The sequence below is a fragment of the Ranitomeya variabilis genome, chromosome 5 (assembly GCF_051348905.1).
Source record: "Ranitomeya variabilis isolate aRanVar5 chromosome 5, aRanVar5.hap1, whole genome shotgun sequence".
Taxonomy (NCBI): Eukaryota; Metazoa; Chordata; class Amphibia; order Anura; family Dendrobatidae; genus Ranitomeya; species Ranitomeya variabilis.
The window spans coordinates 271,712,169-271,732,643 of record NC_135236.1 but is presented as its reverse complement, the minus strand read 5'-3'; the positions used below and the strand labels follow the sequence as shown (position 1 = coordinate 271,732,643).

At 46.9% G+C, this 20,475-nt stretch overlaps 1 protein-coding gene across 1 annotated transcript in view; it reads right to left on the bottom strand.

Moving 5' to 3' along the window:
• LOC143775775 (arylsulfatase A-like) overlaps positions 1–19,627 on the bottom strand; it is a 131,627-nt gene extending 112,000 nt beyond the window's left edge. The window contains exon 1 of the mRNA XM_077264309.1: positions 19,178–19,627. Within this exon, the coding sequence (XP_077120424.1) occupies positions 19,178–19,242 (65 nt within the window). The 5' untranslated portion in view covers positions 19,243–19,627. The remainder of the gene's footprint in view (positions 1–19,177) is intronic.
• Positions 19,628–20,475: the final 848 nt, after the last annotated feature.

Here is a 20,475-nt window from a genome sequence, read left to right as displayed (position 1 = left end):
GATGGCCGAATATGCCCTTTCTCCAAAGACTCCTTAACATAACTCCGCATGGCGGTATGTTCAGGCACAGACAGACACAGACAGGTTGAAAAGTCGGCACCTTAGGAAACTTACTGCCTGGAATCAAGTCAATCGCACAATCACAGTCCCTGTGCGGTGGAAGGGAACTGGACTTGGGCTCATCGAATACATCCTGAAAATCAGACAAAAACTCTGGAATTTCAGAAGAGGAAGAAGAGGAGATTGACATCAAAGGAACATCATTATGAACCCCCTGACAACCCCAACTAGTCACAGACATAGACTTCCAATCCAACACAGGATTATGTACCTGCAACCACGGAAAACCCAGCACGATAACATCATGCAAATTATGCAACACCAGAAATCGACAATCTTCCTGATGGGCTGGCGCCATGTGCATGGTCACCTGTGTCCAAAACTGGGGCTTATTTTTAGCCAAAGGTGTAGCATCAATCCCCCTTAAAGGAATAGGGTTCTGCAAAGGCTGCAAGGGAAAACCACAACGCCTGGCAAACTCAAAATCCATTAAGTTCAAGGTGGCGCCTGAATCCACAAATGCCATGACAGAAAATGATGACAATGAGCAGATCAAGGACACCGATAACAGAAATTTAGGTTGTACTGTACTGATGGTAAATGAACTAGCAATCCTTTTTGTCCGCTTAGGGCAGACTGAAAAGACATGAGAAGCGTCGCCACAATAATAACACAACCTATTCTGACATCTGAATCCTTGTCGTTCCGTTCTAGACAAAATCCTATCACACTGCATTGGCTCAGGACTTTGCTCTAAGGACGACGCCACAGCATGCACAGTTCGACGCTCCCGTAAGCGCCGATCAATCTGAATGGCCAGAGACATAGAATCACTCAGACCGGAAGGCGTGGGAAACCCCACCATAACATCTTTAACGGATTCAGAAAGACCCTTTCTGAAAATTGCCGCCAAAGCATCATCATTCCATATAGTCAACACAGACCATTTTCTAAATTTCTGACAATACAATTCTGCCGCCTCTTGACCCTGAGACAGGGCCAACAAGGTCTTCTCCGCTTGATCCACAGAATTCGGTTCATCATATAATAATCCTAAAGCCTGAAAAAAGGAGTCTACATTAAGCAAGGCCGGATTCCCAGATTCCAGGGAAAATGCCCAATCCTGCGGATCGCCACGCAGCAGGGAGATGACAATTTTAACCTGCTGAATGGAATCACCGGAGGATCGCAGTCTCAGAGCAAAAAACAGTTTACAATTAATTTTAAAACTCAAAAATTTGGACCTGTCACCAAAAAACAAATCAGGAGTAGGAATCTTCGGCTCTAAAGCAGGAGTCTGAACAATATAATCAGAAATACCCTGTACCCTAGCAGCAAGCTGGTCTACACGAGAAGCTAATTCCTGAACATCCATGCTGGCACAAGACTCCTCAGCCACCCATAGATAAAGAGGGAAGAAAAGACAAAGCAGACTGCAGAAAAAAAAATGGCTCATCACCTTTCTTCCCTTCTTCTGAGATGCATTTAACTCATTATGGGCCAGTTGTACTGTTATGATCCGGTGACCTTGGAGCCACATGAAACTTTCTCTGGAGTCGGTGGAACCTGTACTGACCGCAAATCCTGAACTAACACCGCAACTAGAAGTAGCCGTGGGGTGTGCCTAACAAACCCTAGACACCTCGACACAGCCGGAGGACTAAATACCTCTATAGATGGAAATAGGAATACTACCTTGCCTCAGAGCAGACACTGTTGTGAATTTTGCTCTTGGGCTCCCTCCGGTGGTTGTAAGTAGCACTTTTGTGAATTCTGCTCTTGGGCTCCCTCCTGTGGTTTTGAGTGGTATAGCTGCTTCTTGGATTTAGCATCAGCAGCTGCTCCCACTGATCGTCTTTCTGGCTCGGCTATTTTAGTCTGGCCTTATTCCTCAATCAATGCCAGTTGTCAATTGTTCCTGCTTGGAGCCACTGCTCTTTTTGATTTCCCTGACACTCTGTCCAGTTCAGCAAAGATAAGTCCTTTTGTCCTTTTGCAGTCCACTTGTTGTGGACTTTATTGTTCAGCACATTCTATGTTTTGCTCATTTGTCCAGCTTATCAGTATGGATCTATTCAGCTAAGCTGGAAGCTCTGGGCTGCAGTTTTTGCCCTCCACACCTTTAGTCAGGTGTGGAGATTTTTGCATATCTCTGCGGTGGACTTTTTCTAGTTTTTATTACTGACCGCACAGTGTTTCTTTCCTTACTGTCTATCTAGCTAGAATTGGCCTCCTTTGCTAAATCTTGTTTCATACTACGTATGTCATTTCCTTCTCCTCTCACAGTCAATATTTGTGGGGGGCTGTCCTATCCTTTGGGGATTTTCTCTGAGGCAAGATAGCTTTCCTGTTTCTACCTTTAGGGGTAGCTAGTTCTCCGGCTGTGACGAGGTGTCCAGGGAGTGACAGGAACATCCCACGGCTACTGCTAGTGTTGTGTTAAGATCAGGAACTGCGGTCTGTATAGTTACCACCTGCCCAGAGCTAGTCGCATGTCGCTCCTAAATTACCAGTCCATAACCAGACCCCCAAAGGATAGGCAGCCCCCCACGAATAATGACTGTGAGTAGGAGAAGAAGAGACACACGCAGGTAGAAAACAGGATTTAGCAAAAGAGGCCACTCTAGCTAAATAGGAAAGGATAGGACAGATTACTAGGCGGTCAGTAATAAAACCCTTCCAAACATATCCACCGCAGATAATACAAAAAATTCCACAATCTAACTAAAGACGTGGAATGAATATCTGCAACCCCAGAGAATCCAACAAGACTGAGAAAATACTGACACAATCTAAGCTGGACAAGAAAACACAAAGAATAGCACTGAATTATGAAGCACACAGCATGTGTGCCACAGAAAAAAAACCCAGACACTTATCTTTGCTGATTTGGAAGAAAGGCAGGAGGAACCAGGCAGAGGTACAACACCTCCCAACAACAATTGACAACTGGCAAGGACTAATGAATCCTGCACACCTAAATACCCCAGTCAGAACTGCAATCAGCAGACACACCTGACCAGGACTGCAACCCAGGGACAACTGCATTACCACCTACTACCACCGGAGGGAACCCATAAGCAGAATTCACAACACATACCACTGCAAATCTACCAAGACCCCGCCGTCCTTCTAAACTTTCATCTCAAACAAGGAGAAGACTGATTAGAGATGCAGCCAAGAGGCCCATGATCGCTCTGGATGAACTGCAGAGATCTACAGCTGAGGTTGGACAGTCTGTCCATAGGACAACAATCAGTCGTACACTGCACAAATGTGGCCTTTATGGAAGAGTGGCAAGTAGAAAGCCATTTCTCAAAGATATCCATGAAAAGTGTTGTTTAAAGTTTGCAACAAGCCTCCTGGGAGACACACCAAACATGTGGAAGAAGGTGCTCTGTTCAGATGAAACCAAAATCGAACTTTTTTGCAACAATGCCAAATGACATGTTTGGCGTAAAGGCAACACAGCTCATCATCCTGAACACACCATCTACACTGCCAAACATGGTGGTGGCAGCATCATGGTTTGGGCCTGCTTTTCTTCAGCAGGGACAGGGAAGATGGTTAAAATTGATGGGAAGATGGATGGAGCCAAATACAGGACCATTCTTGAAGAAAACCTGTTGGAGTCTGCAAAAGACCTGAGACTGGGACGGAGATTTGCCTTCCAACAAGATAATGATCCCAAACATAAAGCAAAATCTACAATGGAATGGTTCACAAATAAATGTATCCAGTTGTTAGAATGGCCAAGTCAAAGTCCAGACTTCAATCCAATCGAGAATCTGTGGAAAGAGCTGAAAACTGCTGTTCACAAACTATCTCCATCAAACCTCACTGAGCTCGAGCTGTTTGCCAAGGAAGAATGGGCAAGAATTTCAGTCTCTCGATGTACAAAACTGATAGAGACATACCTCAAGCGACTTGCAGCTGTAATCACAGCAAAAGGTGGTACAACAAAGTATTAAGTTAAAGGGGCCGAATAATATTGCACGCCCCACTTTAAATTTCGTTCATCTTCACAATTGTGTTCCACTTGTTGTTGATTCTTCACCAAAAATTTACATTTGGTATCTTTATGTTTGAAGCATGATATGTGGGAAAAGGTTGAAAAGTTCTACTAGCTATTGAACCCGTTCTACGCCCGGGTGGCGAGCATTTATATTGGTATATTGTCTCCGTCCTGGTATGTGCTGCTTCCATCCTGCTCCCTAATCTTGTCATGTGCTGCTACCATCTTGCGGCCCCATCCTGTCAAGTGCAGCCCCCATCCTGCGCTCTCATTCTGTTTTGTGCACCTCCATCTTGTTATGAGCTACTCTCTTCCTGCGCCCCCATCCTGTCATGTGCTGCTCCCATCCTGCGCCCCCATGCTGTCAAGTGCTGCTCTCATCCTGCGCCCCCATCCTGTCATGTGCTGCTCCTATCCTGTGCCCCATTCTGTCATGTGCTGCTCCCATCCTGCGCAACCATCCTGTCATGTGCTGCTCCCATCCTGCGCCACCATCCTGTCTTGTGTTGCTCTCATCCTGCGCCCCCAGTCTGTAATGTGCTGCTCTCATCCGGCGTTCCCATCCTGTCATGTGCTGCTCCCATCCTGCGCTCTCATCCTGTCATGTGCTGCTCTCATCCTGCGCCCCCATTCTGTCATGTGCTGCTCCCAACCTGCACCCCATCCTGTCATGTGCTGCTCCCATCCTGCGCCATCATTCTGTAATGTGCTGCTCCCATCCTGTGCCCCCGTTGTCATGTGCTGCTCCCATCCTGTGCCCCGTTTTGTCATGTGCTGCTCCCATCCTGCGCCCCCATTCTGTCATGTGCTGCTCCCATCCTGCACCGCCGTCCTGTCATGTGCTCCCATCCTGCGCCCCAATCCTGTCATGTGCTCCCATCCTGCGCCCCCATTCTGTAATGTACTGCTATCCTGCTCCCCCATTCTGTAATGTGCTGCACCCATCCTGCGCCCCCATTCTGTAATGTGCTGCACCCATTCTGCACCCCCATCCTGTCATGTGCTGCTCTCATCCTGCACCCCTATTCTGTCATGTGCTGCTCCCATCCATACGCCCCATGCGCTGCTCCATAAAGGTTGATGGCCCCCATAAGATGCTCCATAGTATAATATGCCCCATATGCTGCTCCATAAAGGTTGATGGCCCCCATAAGATGCTCCATAGTATAATATGCCCAGTATGCTGCTGCGAATAAAAAAATGACATACTCACCTCTCGTCACTGGGCGCCGAGTGCTGGGGGCCTGAGCAGGCGGGGACACCGGCACGCTATGGGGGTCAGGTTCGGAGTCGCTGCTGGCTCAGGCCCTCGACATTTGCAATATTCACCTGCCCCCATTCCACCGCTGCACGACGCTCTGTCTTCTGGGTCCTCTGGCTGTGACAGTTCAGTCAGAGGGCGCGCACTAACACGTCATCGCGCCCTCTGACCTGAACGTCATAGGCAGAGGATGCCGAAGACAGAGCGGCGCACAATGGTGGAACGGGGACAGGTGAATATAGCATACTCACCCTCCTGGCACGTCCCTGCTTCTCTGTCTGAGATCGCAGTATGCGTTCAGTGCTTACACATACCACGATTTCCTGGGCTACGTCACTCTGTGGGGTCCAGACTGCGCAGGCGTTTCCGCTTGTGCAGTCTATAAAGTGGACGGACAGAGTGACACTCCCGCCGTTATATTATATATGTGTGTGAATATATATATATATAGATATATATATATAGATATATATACAGTACACACACACACATATACATATGAAGGTGTATAAAAGAGACATTCCAAAGCACATTAAATAAATGACAGTAGGTCATACTCTCTGTTTAGACCTTTTGGAGCAAGGGTATCCAATGTGTGGTCCCAGTAAACCTAGCCTATCCGGACCTCCCTCGTCGTGGTGGCAGTATTTGTTACAATACTTGAAATTTAAGTTGTGTGATTCTGTGGCCTGACGTAACAAAGTGATGTGGAATGGTAGCAAAAGATTTTGACATCGCATGGTTGATTTGTGTTTTGAGATACGGTCTTTCACTGGTTGCGCCATCTCCCCCACATATAATATAAAAGACCACACGTGCGTTTAATGACGTAAACCACGTATGATGTTTCGCAAGTAAAAAAACTTGTATTTTAAAACTCTTCCCTGCTTGTGGATGATATATTTTGTCACCCCTCAGAACATTGTTACATTGGGTGCAATTCAGACAGGGGAAGGTGCGCTTCTTAGGATTGGATGGGATAGAAAACATTGTCTCTGTGCTGGGTGGCCTGTACCGATATCAGCCCTAACTAGAGTGTCTCTTAAGTTAGGTGCACGTCTGAAACATGGCAAAAACGGTTGGTCAAACTCTGCAGTGTCCGGGTGTGCTGTTCGTAATAAAGGCCAATGTCTCCTAATAGCTTTATGTAGGAGATATGCATATGGGTGAAAGGCATGAACAAATGGGATCCTGTTGGTGGGTCTAGCACGTTTATTTGTTTGAGTTGTTCGTGACTCATTTAGAAGTATATCAGGATATCCCCTCTCACTGAATTTAGAATGCGTTTCATTTAATCGTTGGTTACGACGATTACTGTCAGAGACTATGCGATTAACTCTTTTGAATTGGGATGTGGGAATGGAACAATTGGTGGAACCTGGATGAAGACTTTCATAATGTAAACGGCTGTTGCGGTCAGTAGCCTTTGTGTATAGATCAGTGGAGAGGGTGCCATTCATATCCTTTATGATCAGTGTGTCAAGGAAATTGATTTTGGAGGGGTCACAAGACATCGTGAAACAGAGACCAGGCCCAGATGTATTGAGAAAATAAAAAAAATAGGTCCAAGGACTCCAATGTGCCACCCCATATGCCAAAAACATCATCAATATATTGTTTACAAAGGATGACAGTGTTTTGATAAAGATGATTACTATTTATGCCTGTTTCTTCAAAATGCGCCATGTAGCAGTTAGCGTAAGGCATGCCACATTGGAACCCATTGCTGTACCCCAGATTTGCAAATAAAAAGTATCCTGGAACATAAAATATTTGTAAACTACTAAGGAGAGAAGTTCCACACAGAGATTAGTTTAATTCATATCCATGTCAGATGTGACAAAAAGTCGACGTACTGATTATATACCATGTTGATGTGGGATTGAGGTATATAAATCCCTAACGTCGAATGATACCAAAAGGGCATCTTTGGGGATACTATCCAAATCCCTGATGATTTGAAAAAAGGCCCCAGTGTCAAGGAGAAAAGAATAAGTCCTTTGGATGAGTGGGATGAGGACCTTCTCAAAGTAACTAGAGATGGGAGAAAGAATAGGTTCAGTGGAGGCCACTATTGGTCTACCGGGAGGGTGTTCCAAATTCTTGTGAATTTTTGGTAGTGTATAGAAAACCGAAATCACTGGGTTATTTTTAGTGAGGAATTCACAAGTTTTCTGATCCGGAACGCACAAACCGGTAAACTTAAGAATAGTGATGAGCGAGTATTCTCGTTGCTCGGGCTTTCCTGAGCACGCTCGGGCGGTCTCCGAGTATTTGTGACTGCTCGGAGGTTTAGTTTTTGTTGAAGCAGATGCATGATTTACAGCTGCTAGTCAGCCTGAGTACATGTGAAGGTTGCCTGGTTGCTAGGGAATCCCCAGATGTAATCAAGCTGTCTAGTAGCTGCAAATCACCCAGCTGCGGCAGTCACAAACACTCGGAGACCACCCGAGCGTGCTCTGGAAAACCCGAGCAACGAGTATGCTCACTCATCACTACTTAAGAAGTATGTCACTAATTTTATATTGGATGTCAGGGCCGGACTGGGACTAAAATTCAGCCCTGGCATTTGAAGTCACACAGGCCCACTTGTCGCATGGTGACTGTATAATATCTTTGTACACTTGTAGGCTACAAGAAGTGAGGGGAGTGTAACACAACTATATAACATATAATTACAGCTGTATCCAACATTACAGCTCAGCCCCCATAGACTATAATACAGCTCAGCCCCCATAGAATGTAATGCAGCACAGCCCCCATAGACTATAATACAGCACAGTCCCCATAGAATGTAATGCAGCCCAGCCCCCATAGAATGTAATGCTGCACAGCCCCCATAGAATGTAATGCAGCACAGCCCCCATAGAATGTAATGCAGCACAGCCCCCCATAGAATGTAATGCAGCACAGCCCCCATAGAATGTAATGCAGAACAGTCCCCATAGAATGTAATGCAGCACAGTCCCCATAGAATGTAATACAGCACAGCCCCTATAGAATGTAATACAGCACAGCCCCATAGAATGTAATACAGCTCAGCCCCCATAGACTATAATACAGCACAGCCCCATAGAATGTAATACAGCACAGCACCCATAGAATGCAATGCAGCCCAGTCCCATAGAATGTAATACAGCTCAGCCCCCATAGACTGTAATACAGCACAGCCCCCATAGAATGTAATACAGCACAGCCCCCATAGAATGTAATACAGCACAGCCCCCATAGAATGTAATGCAGCACAGCCCCCATAGAATTTAATGCAGCACAGCCCCCATAGAATGCAATGCAGCACAGCCCCATAGAATATAATGCAGCACAGCTCCCATAGAATGGAATGCAGCCAGCCCCATAGAATATAATGCAGCACAGGCCCATGGAATGGAATGCAGCCAGCCCCATAGAATATAATGCAGCACAGCCCCATAGAATTTAATGCAGCACAGCCCCCATAGAATATAATGCAGCACAGCCCCATAGAATATAATGCAGCACAGCTCCCATAGAATGGAATGCAGCCAGCCCCCTAGAATATAATGCAGCACATGCCCATGGAATGGAATGCAGCCAGCCCCATAGAATATAATGCAGCCAGCCCCATAGAATGTAATGCAGGCAGCCACCATACAATATAATGCAGCACAGCCCCCATAGAATGTAATGCAGTCAGCCCCCACAGAATGTACTGCAGGCAGGCAGCCCCCATAGAATGTACTGCAGGCAGGCAGCCCCCATAGAATGTACTGCAGGCAGGCAGCCCCCATAGAATGTACTGCAGGCAGGCAGCCCCCATAGAATGTACTGCAGGCAGGCAGCCCCCATAGAATGTACTGCAGGCAGGCAGCCCCCATAGAACGGAATGCAGGCAGGCAGCCCCCATAGAATGGAATGCAGGCAGGCAGCCCCCATAGAACGGAATGCAGGCAGGCAGCCCCCATAGAATGGAATGCAGGCAGGCAGCCCCCATAGAATGGAATGCAGGCAGGCAGACCCCATAGAATGGAATGCAGGCAGGCGGCCCCCATAGAATGGAATGCAGGCAGGCAGCCCCCATAGAATGGAATGCAGGCAGGCAGGCAGTCCCCCCCCCCCAATAGCTCCACAATCCACTCATCACTCTTTGTTAAAAAAAAACAAACACTCTACTCACCTCTCTCCTCGTGCCCCACGCTGCTCTCCTCTGGCTCCGGTCTCAGCAGCTGCAGTCTGCCCGGCGCCCGGTCACACTGCAGGTGCGCGATGATATGACGTCATCGCGCACCCGCAGTGTCAGCGGCAGGCAGAGCGGGGAATGATGGGAGAGGGGGCGTCAGCAGACGCACTCTCCTCCATCATTGCATTCAACTGTACCGGCGTCTATGACGCCGGTATAGTTGAATGCGGGGCTGGGAGTGTGCCGCGACAGCGGGGGGAAGAGTGCCGACAGCGGCACACTCAAGCGGCCCACTACTGCCATCGGCCCTTCTGGCATTTGCCAGAACTGCCCTATGGCCAGTCCGGCCCTGTTGGATGTCATAGGTGGGGTCCTTTCATAATTCTGAATAAATGGAGGTGTCATTTAGTTGTCTATGTATTTCTGATATATAGTCAGATTTAATGATAACAATTGCCCCTCCTTTGTCTGCTGGTTTGATAATCAAGCTGTTAGGGTATGTTTCCACGGGCAAGAATGGCTCAGTATTTGCTCAGGATTTGACGCAGGTAAAATCTGCATCTGAGGTCACTGGCAGCTCACCTGCTTTTTTTACATGCGTTTTTAATGTGTTTTTTCATTACATGTGTTTTTTTTGTCACTTGAAATAAAGCTTATTGAAAGTCGGGTTTTTTGAAGGGAAAAAAAAAAGTGATTTCCTGTTTGCAGAAAGGGTATGTGCACAGGGTCAGTAATCGCTGCAGGCTGGACGCTGCGTACATCTGCACCGTCCAACCCACAGCGTCCAGATGTTACAGCATACTGAAGGGGATTGCATGAAATCCCATCTCCACTATGCGTTCAGAGACGCAGGCGGCAGACCTACGTAACCGGACATACGACGCATCTTTCTAGACCGCAGCATGTCCTTCCCTGCAGTGTAAATTTCCCATAGGCTATCATTACATGCGGTAAAACCACATCTATTGATTAGTCACATGCGTAACTGCAAAAACGCTTTATCATGTGAGCAGTATTGCAGCGAAATGCGCGTCGGGATGGCACCCAATTCAGGGGACTTCAGTACCGTGTAAGAGAACCACTATGTGTTATCCCTTTGTGAGGGAGCTGACAAGCAGCGGACGCTGCATCTTTCTCCAGGCACGTGCGCACATTCAGGTCCCCTGGCTTGTTTACCATTGTGTATTTTTCCCCTTTAGATGCCCTATACTCTTGTGAAAGTGACCATACCAAGACGTGCCTCACTACAATCCACAGGATTCCCACGAATCCCTGACACTCCTGTATCGTTTGTAACTGATAAAGGCCAGATGCGGCCGAAACGTTTTGCCTTGACTACATTAAAAGTCAAACAATTCATCCTTAAGTTGAGTGCCTAGTTTATTTTGTATTGATTCATGGTGTGGGATCCTACTATGGCACCTTCCTTAGTAGTGCACATGGTTCTCTATTGATACAGGGACATTGTCCAGAAAGACTGCATCTTGTGAGTACATGAAAGTGGACTCTGCTGTGACTGGAGAGGTGCGCCCTGACACCCGTGCAGAGACAGTGACCCGTGCAGAGACAGTGGCCCGTGCAGAGACAGTCGTCAGTGCAGAGACAGTCATCAGTGCAGAGACAGTGGCCTCTAGTACCCACGGTATTAGTGCAGAGCCCCTGATTCCTGTTGGGAGACCCAAAAATAGATTGAGCATCGTTCTCCCGGGATAGGCTGCACTGCTGAAGCAAAAGACTCAGCCAGCGCACAGGGAACCCCGTTTGCCTAGCATCCCCTCTGCTTTTCACAGTAACCCCTTAAACCCCAGGTTGCGGGTTCCTAGAGACTACACAGCCCATGGATAACAGAGGGACAACAAGTGCCGCTGTTTCTCAGTGCCTATGTTGGAGAAGATGACCCTACAAGCAAATCCTCATCAGACTGATAAGTGTTTTCCCCAGAAATTCTGTTTATTACTGTTATACTGTTTGACTGGGAACTTATACTGCTTTCCATATTTTTGCAGAGTTATTTTATCAGTTTATATTCTACTGTTTTCTCCCTGTGAGGAGAATATTGCCCCTGTTAATAAACCCCCCTCAACAGTTGATCTGTCTGTTCTGTGGTGACATACTCTACCCTGCACTCTATTACACTTGGCGTAGTCATCAGGATGTCACACGGTAGCGTGGAAAGGGCAGACCAAGCAGTTGGGGAAGCTCCCAGGACTAGCATTTCCCTGGGAGCCATGTTGAATAATTTGCCATGGTTCACTGGGAGCAATGTGATGCTGTGAAGCTGGACGAAGCGTATCCGGGGAATGATGCAGATGCACCCCATGACACCAGCCCTGGAGGCAGAGATTGCATTGATGGCCCTGGAGGGGGAGGCACAGAATTCTGTCATGCATAGGTCTCCCCGGGAGAGAGATACCCTAGACAAAGTGCTGTGCATACTGGAGGAGACGCCAAGTTAGGGGCCCTAGAACAATGTTGGGTAGCCCGAATGGCCAAGTTTCGATACAGAATTTCGTATAAAAGAGGAGCCGAGAATGTGAACTATCGCAAACCAGCACCCAGCCAGGATGAAGAACTGGAGGATGTGGAAGTTCCCGGTTTTGGAGAGACTGCCAGGACGTTGGCAGCGGTGAGGGAAAGTAAACAGAAAGAGGCCTGTGTGAATTTGTTGGAGCAGCCTCGCGACGAGTGGGTCCGAGTGCAGCAAGAAGATCAGGAACTAGCTCAGTTGAGGCGGTGGGTCGTGTCTGAATAAATACCCAATCGTCATGAGAGGAGGCCCATGTCACCTGTAGTGCTGAAGATTAGAGTTGAGCGACTTTTACTTTTTTCGGATCGACTCGGGTTTCGTGAAAGCCAACTTTGTCAAAAGTCGGGTCGGGTGAAATCGACCGATTATTGCGAAAAGTCGGGGGCCGACTGAAACACGAAACCCAATGCAAGTCAATGGGGAATCAAAGTCGGCAGTAAGTGGAGGACAGGAAAACACCTACAGTGCCCATTTTAATGCCAAAAACATCAATTCTTATTACTTAAGCTTGTCAATCTTAATTTACTTTATAATAATAGTTAGGCATTGAAAACTGGGGGTCATTTGTATAAGTTGCCGGGGGTAGGGCTGGCTCAAGATTTTCGTGGGCCCAGGAAATGCGGAATACGTCATGGCGGTGGAGCAGGGAGAGGTAAGTATTTCAACTTTGCAAGTGCTGTGATCCTGAGCAAGCAGGAGGGGCCCACTCGTTGGCACTGGCACAGGGCCCCTCATAGTATGGCGGTGTGTTTGACGGCGGGTGGCGCCTCCCACTGGCAGAGACACTTTTGCGTACTATGAGGGACCCTGTGCCAGTGACGTTGCCAACGAGTATGCCCCCCTACCTGATGAAGGAACCTGCACTTTCATCTGCACCTTCCTCTTTGTCTCCGTGTAAGGTGGTATAGTATGCGGGAAGGGGAACCTGACTTTCAGCAGGGTCAGATTCTAGCTGTGTAGAGTGCAAGGGGAATGTAGTGGTCTGGGTCAATGTACCAGCAGACTCATCTAGCAGTGGCTGGGCAATGGGCAGGATGAGGAGGAAACACAGATAAAGGGCCAAATAATAAAGTAGGCTAAATGCAGTTCAAAATTGGTAACAGGACTAAACAGGCGGCATTGCTTTGTTCAGTGGAGGAAAACTGTAATGAGTGGCAGACACAGTTAGTAGGCCCAAATAATAAAATGGGCTAAAAGTCTGGCAAAAAATTGTTCATAAATAAACAGGCGACATTGCTTTGCTCAGTGTCGGAAAATTGTAATGAGTAGCAGACTAAGTTAGTAGGCCCAAATAATAAAGTGGGCTAAATGTCTGCCAAAAAATTGTTCATAAATAAACAGGTGGCATAGCTAGGTACAGGGGTGGGCTCCTCTGCTGAGTAGCAGACAGTGGTAGTAGGCGCAAAGTTTTAACTGGTCTAAATGGAGGCCAGGGCCCCTGTATATTTTAACTATCAGCTATCATTTCAGCAAATTTGTATTGGCAGTGCCATTGAAGGATTTAACAGCAGACTACACAGTGGTGGAGCAGGGAGAGGTAAGTATTGCAAGTGGTAGAGCACTGTTCGAGCTGGGGGGGAACACTCTCTCATGGGCGGCGGTACTGGCACAGGGCCCCTTATATTACGACAGTGTGTCTGACGTTGGTTGTGCGCCACCACCGTCAGAGACACTTCATTGTACTATGAGGGACCCTGTGCCGTCGCCCAAGAGTGGGCCCACCCACCTGTCCAGGCAAACGGCACTCGCACGGGTGCTTGCGCCAGGTGGTGACCACGGCCCTCTGGGGGTACTCAGCCCATTTAGGGAGGTATAAAAATGGCCTATGGTGGACATTCAGCAGCTGCAAATGGAGGAATTGGAGAAGTCAGTAACCACCACCATCAGTACCAGCTGGCAACCACCGCCCACGGGCTCTTCCACCAGACTTCCTCATTTTTTGGAAAATCTAACCAAAATAACAACCGTTATATGGTACTGTAAAACAAGGTAGAAGGTGTATATAAACTTGTTGAGAATTTCAATCTCCCTTTTTTTGTGGGAGACTGAACCAAAACTCAGGCCCTGTGCATAAAACAACACAATGTAAGTGGCAGAAAGTGGCTGGCTGATATACGACAAACTAACAGGACTGAAGTATATCCACTTTGTGAGAATTTGAATATCACTTTTTTTGGGGGGAGACTGAACCAAAACTCAGGCCCAGTGTATATAACAACGCAATCTAAGTGGCAGAAAGTGGCTGGCTGACATACGATAAACTAACAGGACTGAATTATATCCACTTTGTGAGAATTTGAATCTCACTTTGTTTTGGGAGACTGAACCAAAACTCAGGCCCAGTGTATATAACAACGCAATCTAAGTGGCAGAAAGTGGCTGGAAGACATATGAAAAAATACAAGGACTGTAGTACAATTTCAATCTCCCTACCATGATCTCAGGACAAGTATGGCAGCAATAAAAAGGACTGCTGCACACAAAAGTGTGGACAAATTAACAAGATAACTGTGCAGAAAGGAGCAACATGATTTTTGCTTTTAAAAAAGCAGCTGGTTTGCACAGCAGCGGTGCAAACAGCAATGCAGCTATCAGGGAGCCTTATAAGGCTACTTTCACATTTGCGTTAGAATCCGCAGCGTATCATCCGCAACCGCAAACGCATGCAAAAACGCATGCAAACGTCTGATAGCGCAGCGTTTTTTATCAGCATCAGCTTACGCATGATGGTAAAAAAACCGCAGCGTTTGCATGCGTTTTTACATGTGTTTGCGTTTTTTATGTGCATGCGTTTGATATTTCCAGGAGGGTGTGTCTTTAATGGGCATGCACAGTCCGAAGTACGCAAGCGCATCAAACACATGCGTACGCAAAGACATGTGTACGCATGCATTCCCATAGATAGTAATGCGTTTTTTTGCCGCATCCCTTGCGCTAACAACCGCATACGTTTCTAGGCGGCAAATTGACGCCTCTAAAATTACTACATGTTGCGTTTACCACGCCAAACCGCAGACGACGAAACGACGCATGCGTCGTCAAACGCGGCAAAACATAACCGATCGCAGACTCATGCGTCCCTAATGTTAAATATAGAAAAACTAAGAAAAAGGATATGCATAACACTGGGATCGACCATGAAAAGATAACAACTTTATTCAAAAAGGCACATCAAAACAAGACATACATTTAAAAGCATTTAAAAACAGAAAAAACAGCACATAGCTAGTAGGCTACATGCAACCCCCCAGACAGTTGGAGACAAATGTCATTTTAGCACTGAACAATATGACAAATATTTAGAGAAGGTGCGTGCATATAAATTGAAACACGTACACTAATAAATGCTCATACCACCAAACTATACCATACAGACATCAAACAGTATTGTGGACAAAGGTATAATATATACAAAATTTAGGCTCAGAGTATGCCCCCTCATGCACCATAAGAATTCCAATGAAAGCAAAACAACCTATAGGATGTTAACCAAAGAACTGGGGGTAAGATAACCACATATTAGATAAAGATATTCCACCCAGAAACAATAGCCAAGTTGTAAAGGAATATATCACCTAAAGACCAGGAGCGAGGCAGATAGTAAACTCCAAAGGAGCCCAAAGTGCAAGGATGCCGAGTAGAAATGAGGTAGTTCAAATATAAAGTGCTAATGCTGGGGAGAACTGGAGCCCCACGCGTATCGATGCTACAAGGGCATCTTCCTCAGGGGAAATGTTAAATATAGGAAAACACAACGCATGCGGATAATTGCGGTAGAAATGCTGCGGACACAACCGCAAATGTGAAACAGGCCTAAGGCAGCTTAATAAGCTACAGCGCTGATGCACAAAAATATAGCCTCCACTGTCCCTGCAAAGAAAAGGTGGTGTTGGACAGTGAAAATCACTACAACACAAGCAGTTTGGGAGTTAATCTTCCCTCCCTAACTATATCCCTTCTTCTGATGAAGCTGCAGCAACCTCTCCCTATGCTAAGATCGGCAGAAATAAGATGGCGGTCGGCGTGCATGCCACTTTATAGCCCCTGTGATGCCGCAGAAAGCATGCCAATCACGGTCATACCCTTCTCTAAGATGGTGGGGACCGAGACCTATGTCATCACACTGCCCACACTCTGCTTCCTCCTTCATTGGCTGAAAAATGGCGCTGAAAGCGTCATACGAAATGCGACTTTTGCGCGCAGATCGGCGACCTCATGGCCGATCCCACACTAGGATCGGGTCGGGTTTCATGAAGCTCGAATTTGCCGAAAGTCGGCGATTTTTTAATTTGTCTGATCCGTTTCGCTCAACCCTACTGAATATGTTACGCCAGTGGGAGAGGCTCCAGTTGCGGGATGGTATCCTGTACCGGAAGGTATTCCTGCAAACACAACTCGATCCTGTATGGCAGACGGTTATTCCTTCATCACTGATTGATCAGGTGGCTAAGGAAGCGCATGAGAAAGGAGCACACTTTGGGCCGGAAAAAACTTTCCAGTGGTTGCAATGCCTATTTTATCATCCCAACCTGAGGAACATTGTGGAGAAAGTATGCCAGCAATGCAGGAGTTGTGAGCTGGTAAAACCACCAGAACAATGAGCTCCCACAGAGACGGTGAGGTCTTCTGGCCCCATGGACCTCCTGACCATAGATTACTGTATTTTTCGGACTATAAGACGCACCGGACTATAAGGCGCACCCAGGTTTTAGAGGTGGAAAATAGGGAAAAAAATATTTGAAGCAAAAAAATGTGGTAAAATATTTAATAACATACTATTATATGTGGTGTTATATATAATAGTATGTTATTATGTTGGAAGCTGCGGGACCAGTGTGGTGTCTGTGAAGTACTATATGAAGACGCTGGAGGGTGAGTATAAGAATGGGGGCACAGGGCTTATATTGAAAGCACCACTCCAGCACTGCAAAATAACACTGGAGTGCTGCTTTAAAATCCCATGGGAGAACTATAACTCCCAGCATGTCCTGCAGATCCTATGACATGCTGGGAGTTATAGTTCACCAAAGGAGTGGCAGAGTGCTTTATTGTGTTTTCTAGACTAACCTCTTAATTGTGGCAGCCAGCCACTGTGGTGAGGTAAAAACATCCCATGGCTGCACACACAGAGCCCTCCCTCTTGTTGCCTTTCCACAGCACAGGTTATAAGAGGAAGCCTGCAGTTTCTAGTGGGGAGTCTGAAGGACCTGTGATGATGTCAAGAAGAGGGAGGGCTCTGTGCTGCCATGTGATGCTCCAGCCCGCCCACTTCTGATATCACACAGGTCCTCCTTGTGCACACTGCACAGCACTCAGCTCCAGCCCCTGCAGGTATGCAGCGATCTCCTCTCCCCCGAACCCTGCTGCTGCTGCCTCCTCCTCCCCTGGACACAGATCTCCCCAGCTGCTGCAGGAATCCAGCGCTGAGGAAACCATGTGTGTCCCTGCTTAAGTGCAGTACTCATTTGCTGCTCCCGGCTCACCGCTCAGCTGATAGGTGGGCGGGGAAGCAGCTAATGAATATTCACTGCACTTAATCATCGGGACCACATGGTTTCCCCAGCTGATTCCAGGCAACGGGACATTTTTCTACCTCCTGAAGTGGGATAACAGTGCGATCCCACTCGCTGCTGCCCCCCTCCCCACATGCTACATCCCTACCATAAGACGCACCCACACTTTCCTCCCAAATTTGGATGAAAATAAGTGCGTCTTATGGTACTTGACAATTGGACCAGCGCACCAAGGCTATTGTTTAGTGATGATTGACCAATTTACTAAATTTGCCGTAGTGACGCCCACACGGAACCAGACTACCGAGTCTGCTGCTCACGCAATCTGTTGTTGCGTTATCTGTTACACAATGACATTTCCCAGTGAATGCATTTGTATTGGTTGAAAGCAATGCTAAATTTGAAAAACGTATCAAGAACGCTACGTGTGAACATAGCCCAATTGCTGGAGGTACATTTTTTGGGGGGAATCTTTATTTTGCCTTACATACAAATTATTACCCTGGAAAGGATGTGCCTTAACAGATTTCCAGGGAAAATCCATTTTGGTTTCTTTTTTGTATATTTTTTGGTGCACCTGTAAAAGTGGCTTCACACTCCGACAACATTGATCACAGCTGTGACCTAGGAGTCAGAAATGCTTCCAGGGGCGATCCCCACGATTTGAGAACTGTTCCCATCGATTTCTGATGTTTTTAGACCATAAAAGGACACCCGGGGGGGATCACCGTAAAAATGCTCGGCTCTCCTATAGACTTACATTGGGCTCGTTGCTCGGGTCGAGTACCGGAGTATTCCAATTTGCTCGACCCGAGCAACGAGCACCCGAGCATTTTAGTGCTCGCCCATCACTATTGGGTATTTATCAGTTCCTTTGGTTGGAGTCTCATAATCACCACTTTAGCAATCAACATTTCTTGCATTTTTGGAGTGCCAAAATATCATATTAATACAATAATCCTTGCCAGTCTTTATATGTACTTGTAGTGATTGATGGACATTATGAAATCAGTAAGTGAAACAAATAAAAGCGCACAAGTGATACAAAAAGCAAGAACTGTGGCATGGATTATCCATCTATAGCATAATTAGGACACTACTGCGGTTCCTCTGTATGAAAAACCTTCTGTAATTTCTCCATAGATACATTTGTAATAAATCAAACACAATGCGCCGTTTTAGTAAGTCACATACATTTTCTACTGGCTCGATTCCACCTCCTTCATAGAGTCAAATAGGCATAGGCTACAAAATCGGGAAACAATGCATATTATAAAGTATTGAAGGGATTGTCCAGCTTGGGACAAAGTCTGGAGACACTCTAGGTGACTGTAGACTGCTGAATCGTGACAGTGTGCACATTGCCATTATTTTCCAGTGTGAGTGATGGTGTGATCTGACTACTTGGGGGTCAGGTATAGACTCATCCGGCTGCACTCAATACAAGTGAACTGAGAGAAGTTCTACAATCACACCGACGTTCGCACCGGGGAATCCTGTGTGCACACTGTAAAATTTGATAGTCTGCAGTTAAATATAGTGACTGCAGACGTTTATCCCAAGCCTGGACAACTCTGCAGAGCAATTCCACCATACTATGACCTAGTGACATCAACCATCCCCTGGAGGACATCCTTCATATTACCTGGACGGTGAGCACACAGCACCAGTGGAGTAGAAATCTGTGAAGCGCAGTCCTCTGGCCGCCATAATGTCAAGATTAGGAGTATGGGAAGTAGGGTGTCCATAACACCCCAGGTCACCATAGCCAAGGTCATCAGCGAAGATCAGGATGAAATTCGGGGGATGAGACGACGTGGCAGCATGACACAGAAGACACCCGAATATGAGGGATGAAGGGGGTCATGGTGACCTAAGCAGTTTGGGGTCCTCTTCTTCCTCAGAATCTGCTGTCATAAAAACTTCATTATGGAGATAATAACACTTTCTTCAGGGCTTGTATCTCCTGACCACTTGGGAAATGGTGACAGTAATGCAGTCTTATAGAGGGAGGACAGACATCTAATGCATTACCAGCAGGGAGCAGGAAGAACTGTCCCAGGACAATAACTGCTGCTACAGGGGGGTGTGTCGTTCGTTCAAGAGCCGGCTCCCTGCTGTGAATGAAAGGAGTTGGCTCTGCAGTGTGAGCTGAATTTTTTTTTCCTTTCTTGGCTGGTGCCTGCAGCTTATCAGATTCAGGGCTACTTTCACACTTCCGTCTTCTGGGCTCCGTCGCAATCCATCATTATGGCCAAAAAACGGATCCTGCAAATGTGACTCATGTGGGAAGAGCAGTGAGGAGAGAAGTAGCTGTGAACTGTAAGGCTATGTGCACGCGTTGCGGATAAGGCTACTTTCACACTAGTCCGTCGGTACGGGCCGTCGCAAACCGTCGGCCCGACGTACCGACGGACAGTGTGCTAATTAATCACAACGTGGGCAGCGGATGCAGTCTTATGACTCATCCGCTGCCCAGTGTGATGTGCGGGGAGGAGGGGGCGGGGTTCCGGACGCGCATGGCGGACTCGACGCACAAAAAAAGTTACATGGAACTTTTTTTGTGCCGACGGTCCGTCAAAAACACGACGCATCTGTCGCACGACGGATGCGACGTGTGGCCATACCTCGCAATGCGTCGCTAATGTAAGTAATGTAAGTCTGTAAGTAATGTAAGTCTATGGGGAAAAAACGCATCCTGCAAACAACTTTGCAGGATGCGTTTTTTCTCCTAAACAACGTATTGCGACATATTCATAACGACACTAGTGTGAAAGTAGCCTTAGGTTTAGGAATTTCTGGTGCGGATTCTGCATCTCTTGGCAAAAAACGCAGGTGCGGATTTTGTGCAGTTTTGCTGTGGATTTTTTGCGGATTTACTGCGTTTTTTACCCCTGTGGATTTCTATAATGGAATGCGTACAAAAACTCTGCAGATCCGCAA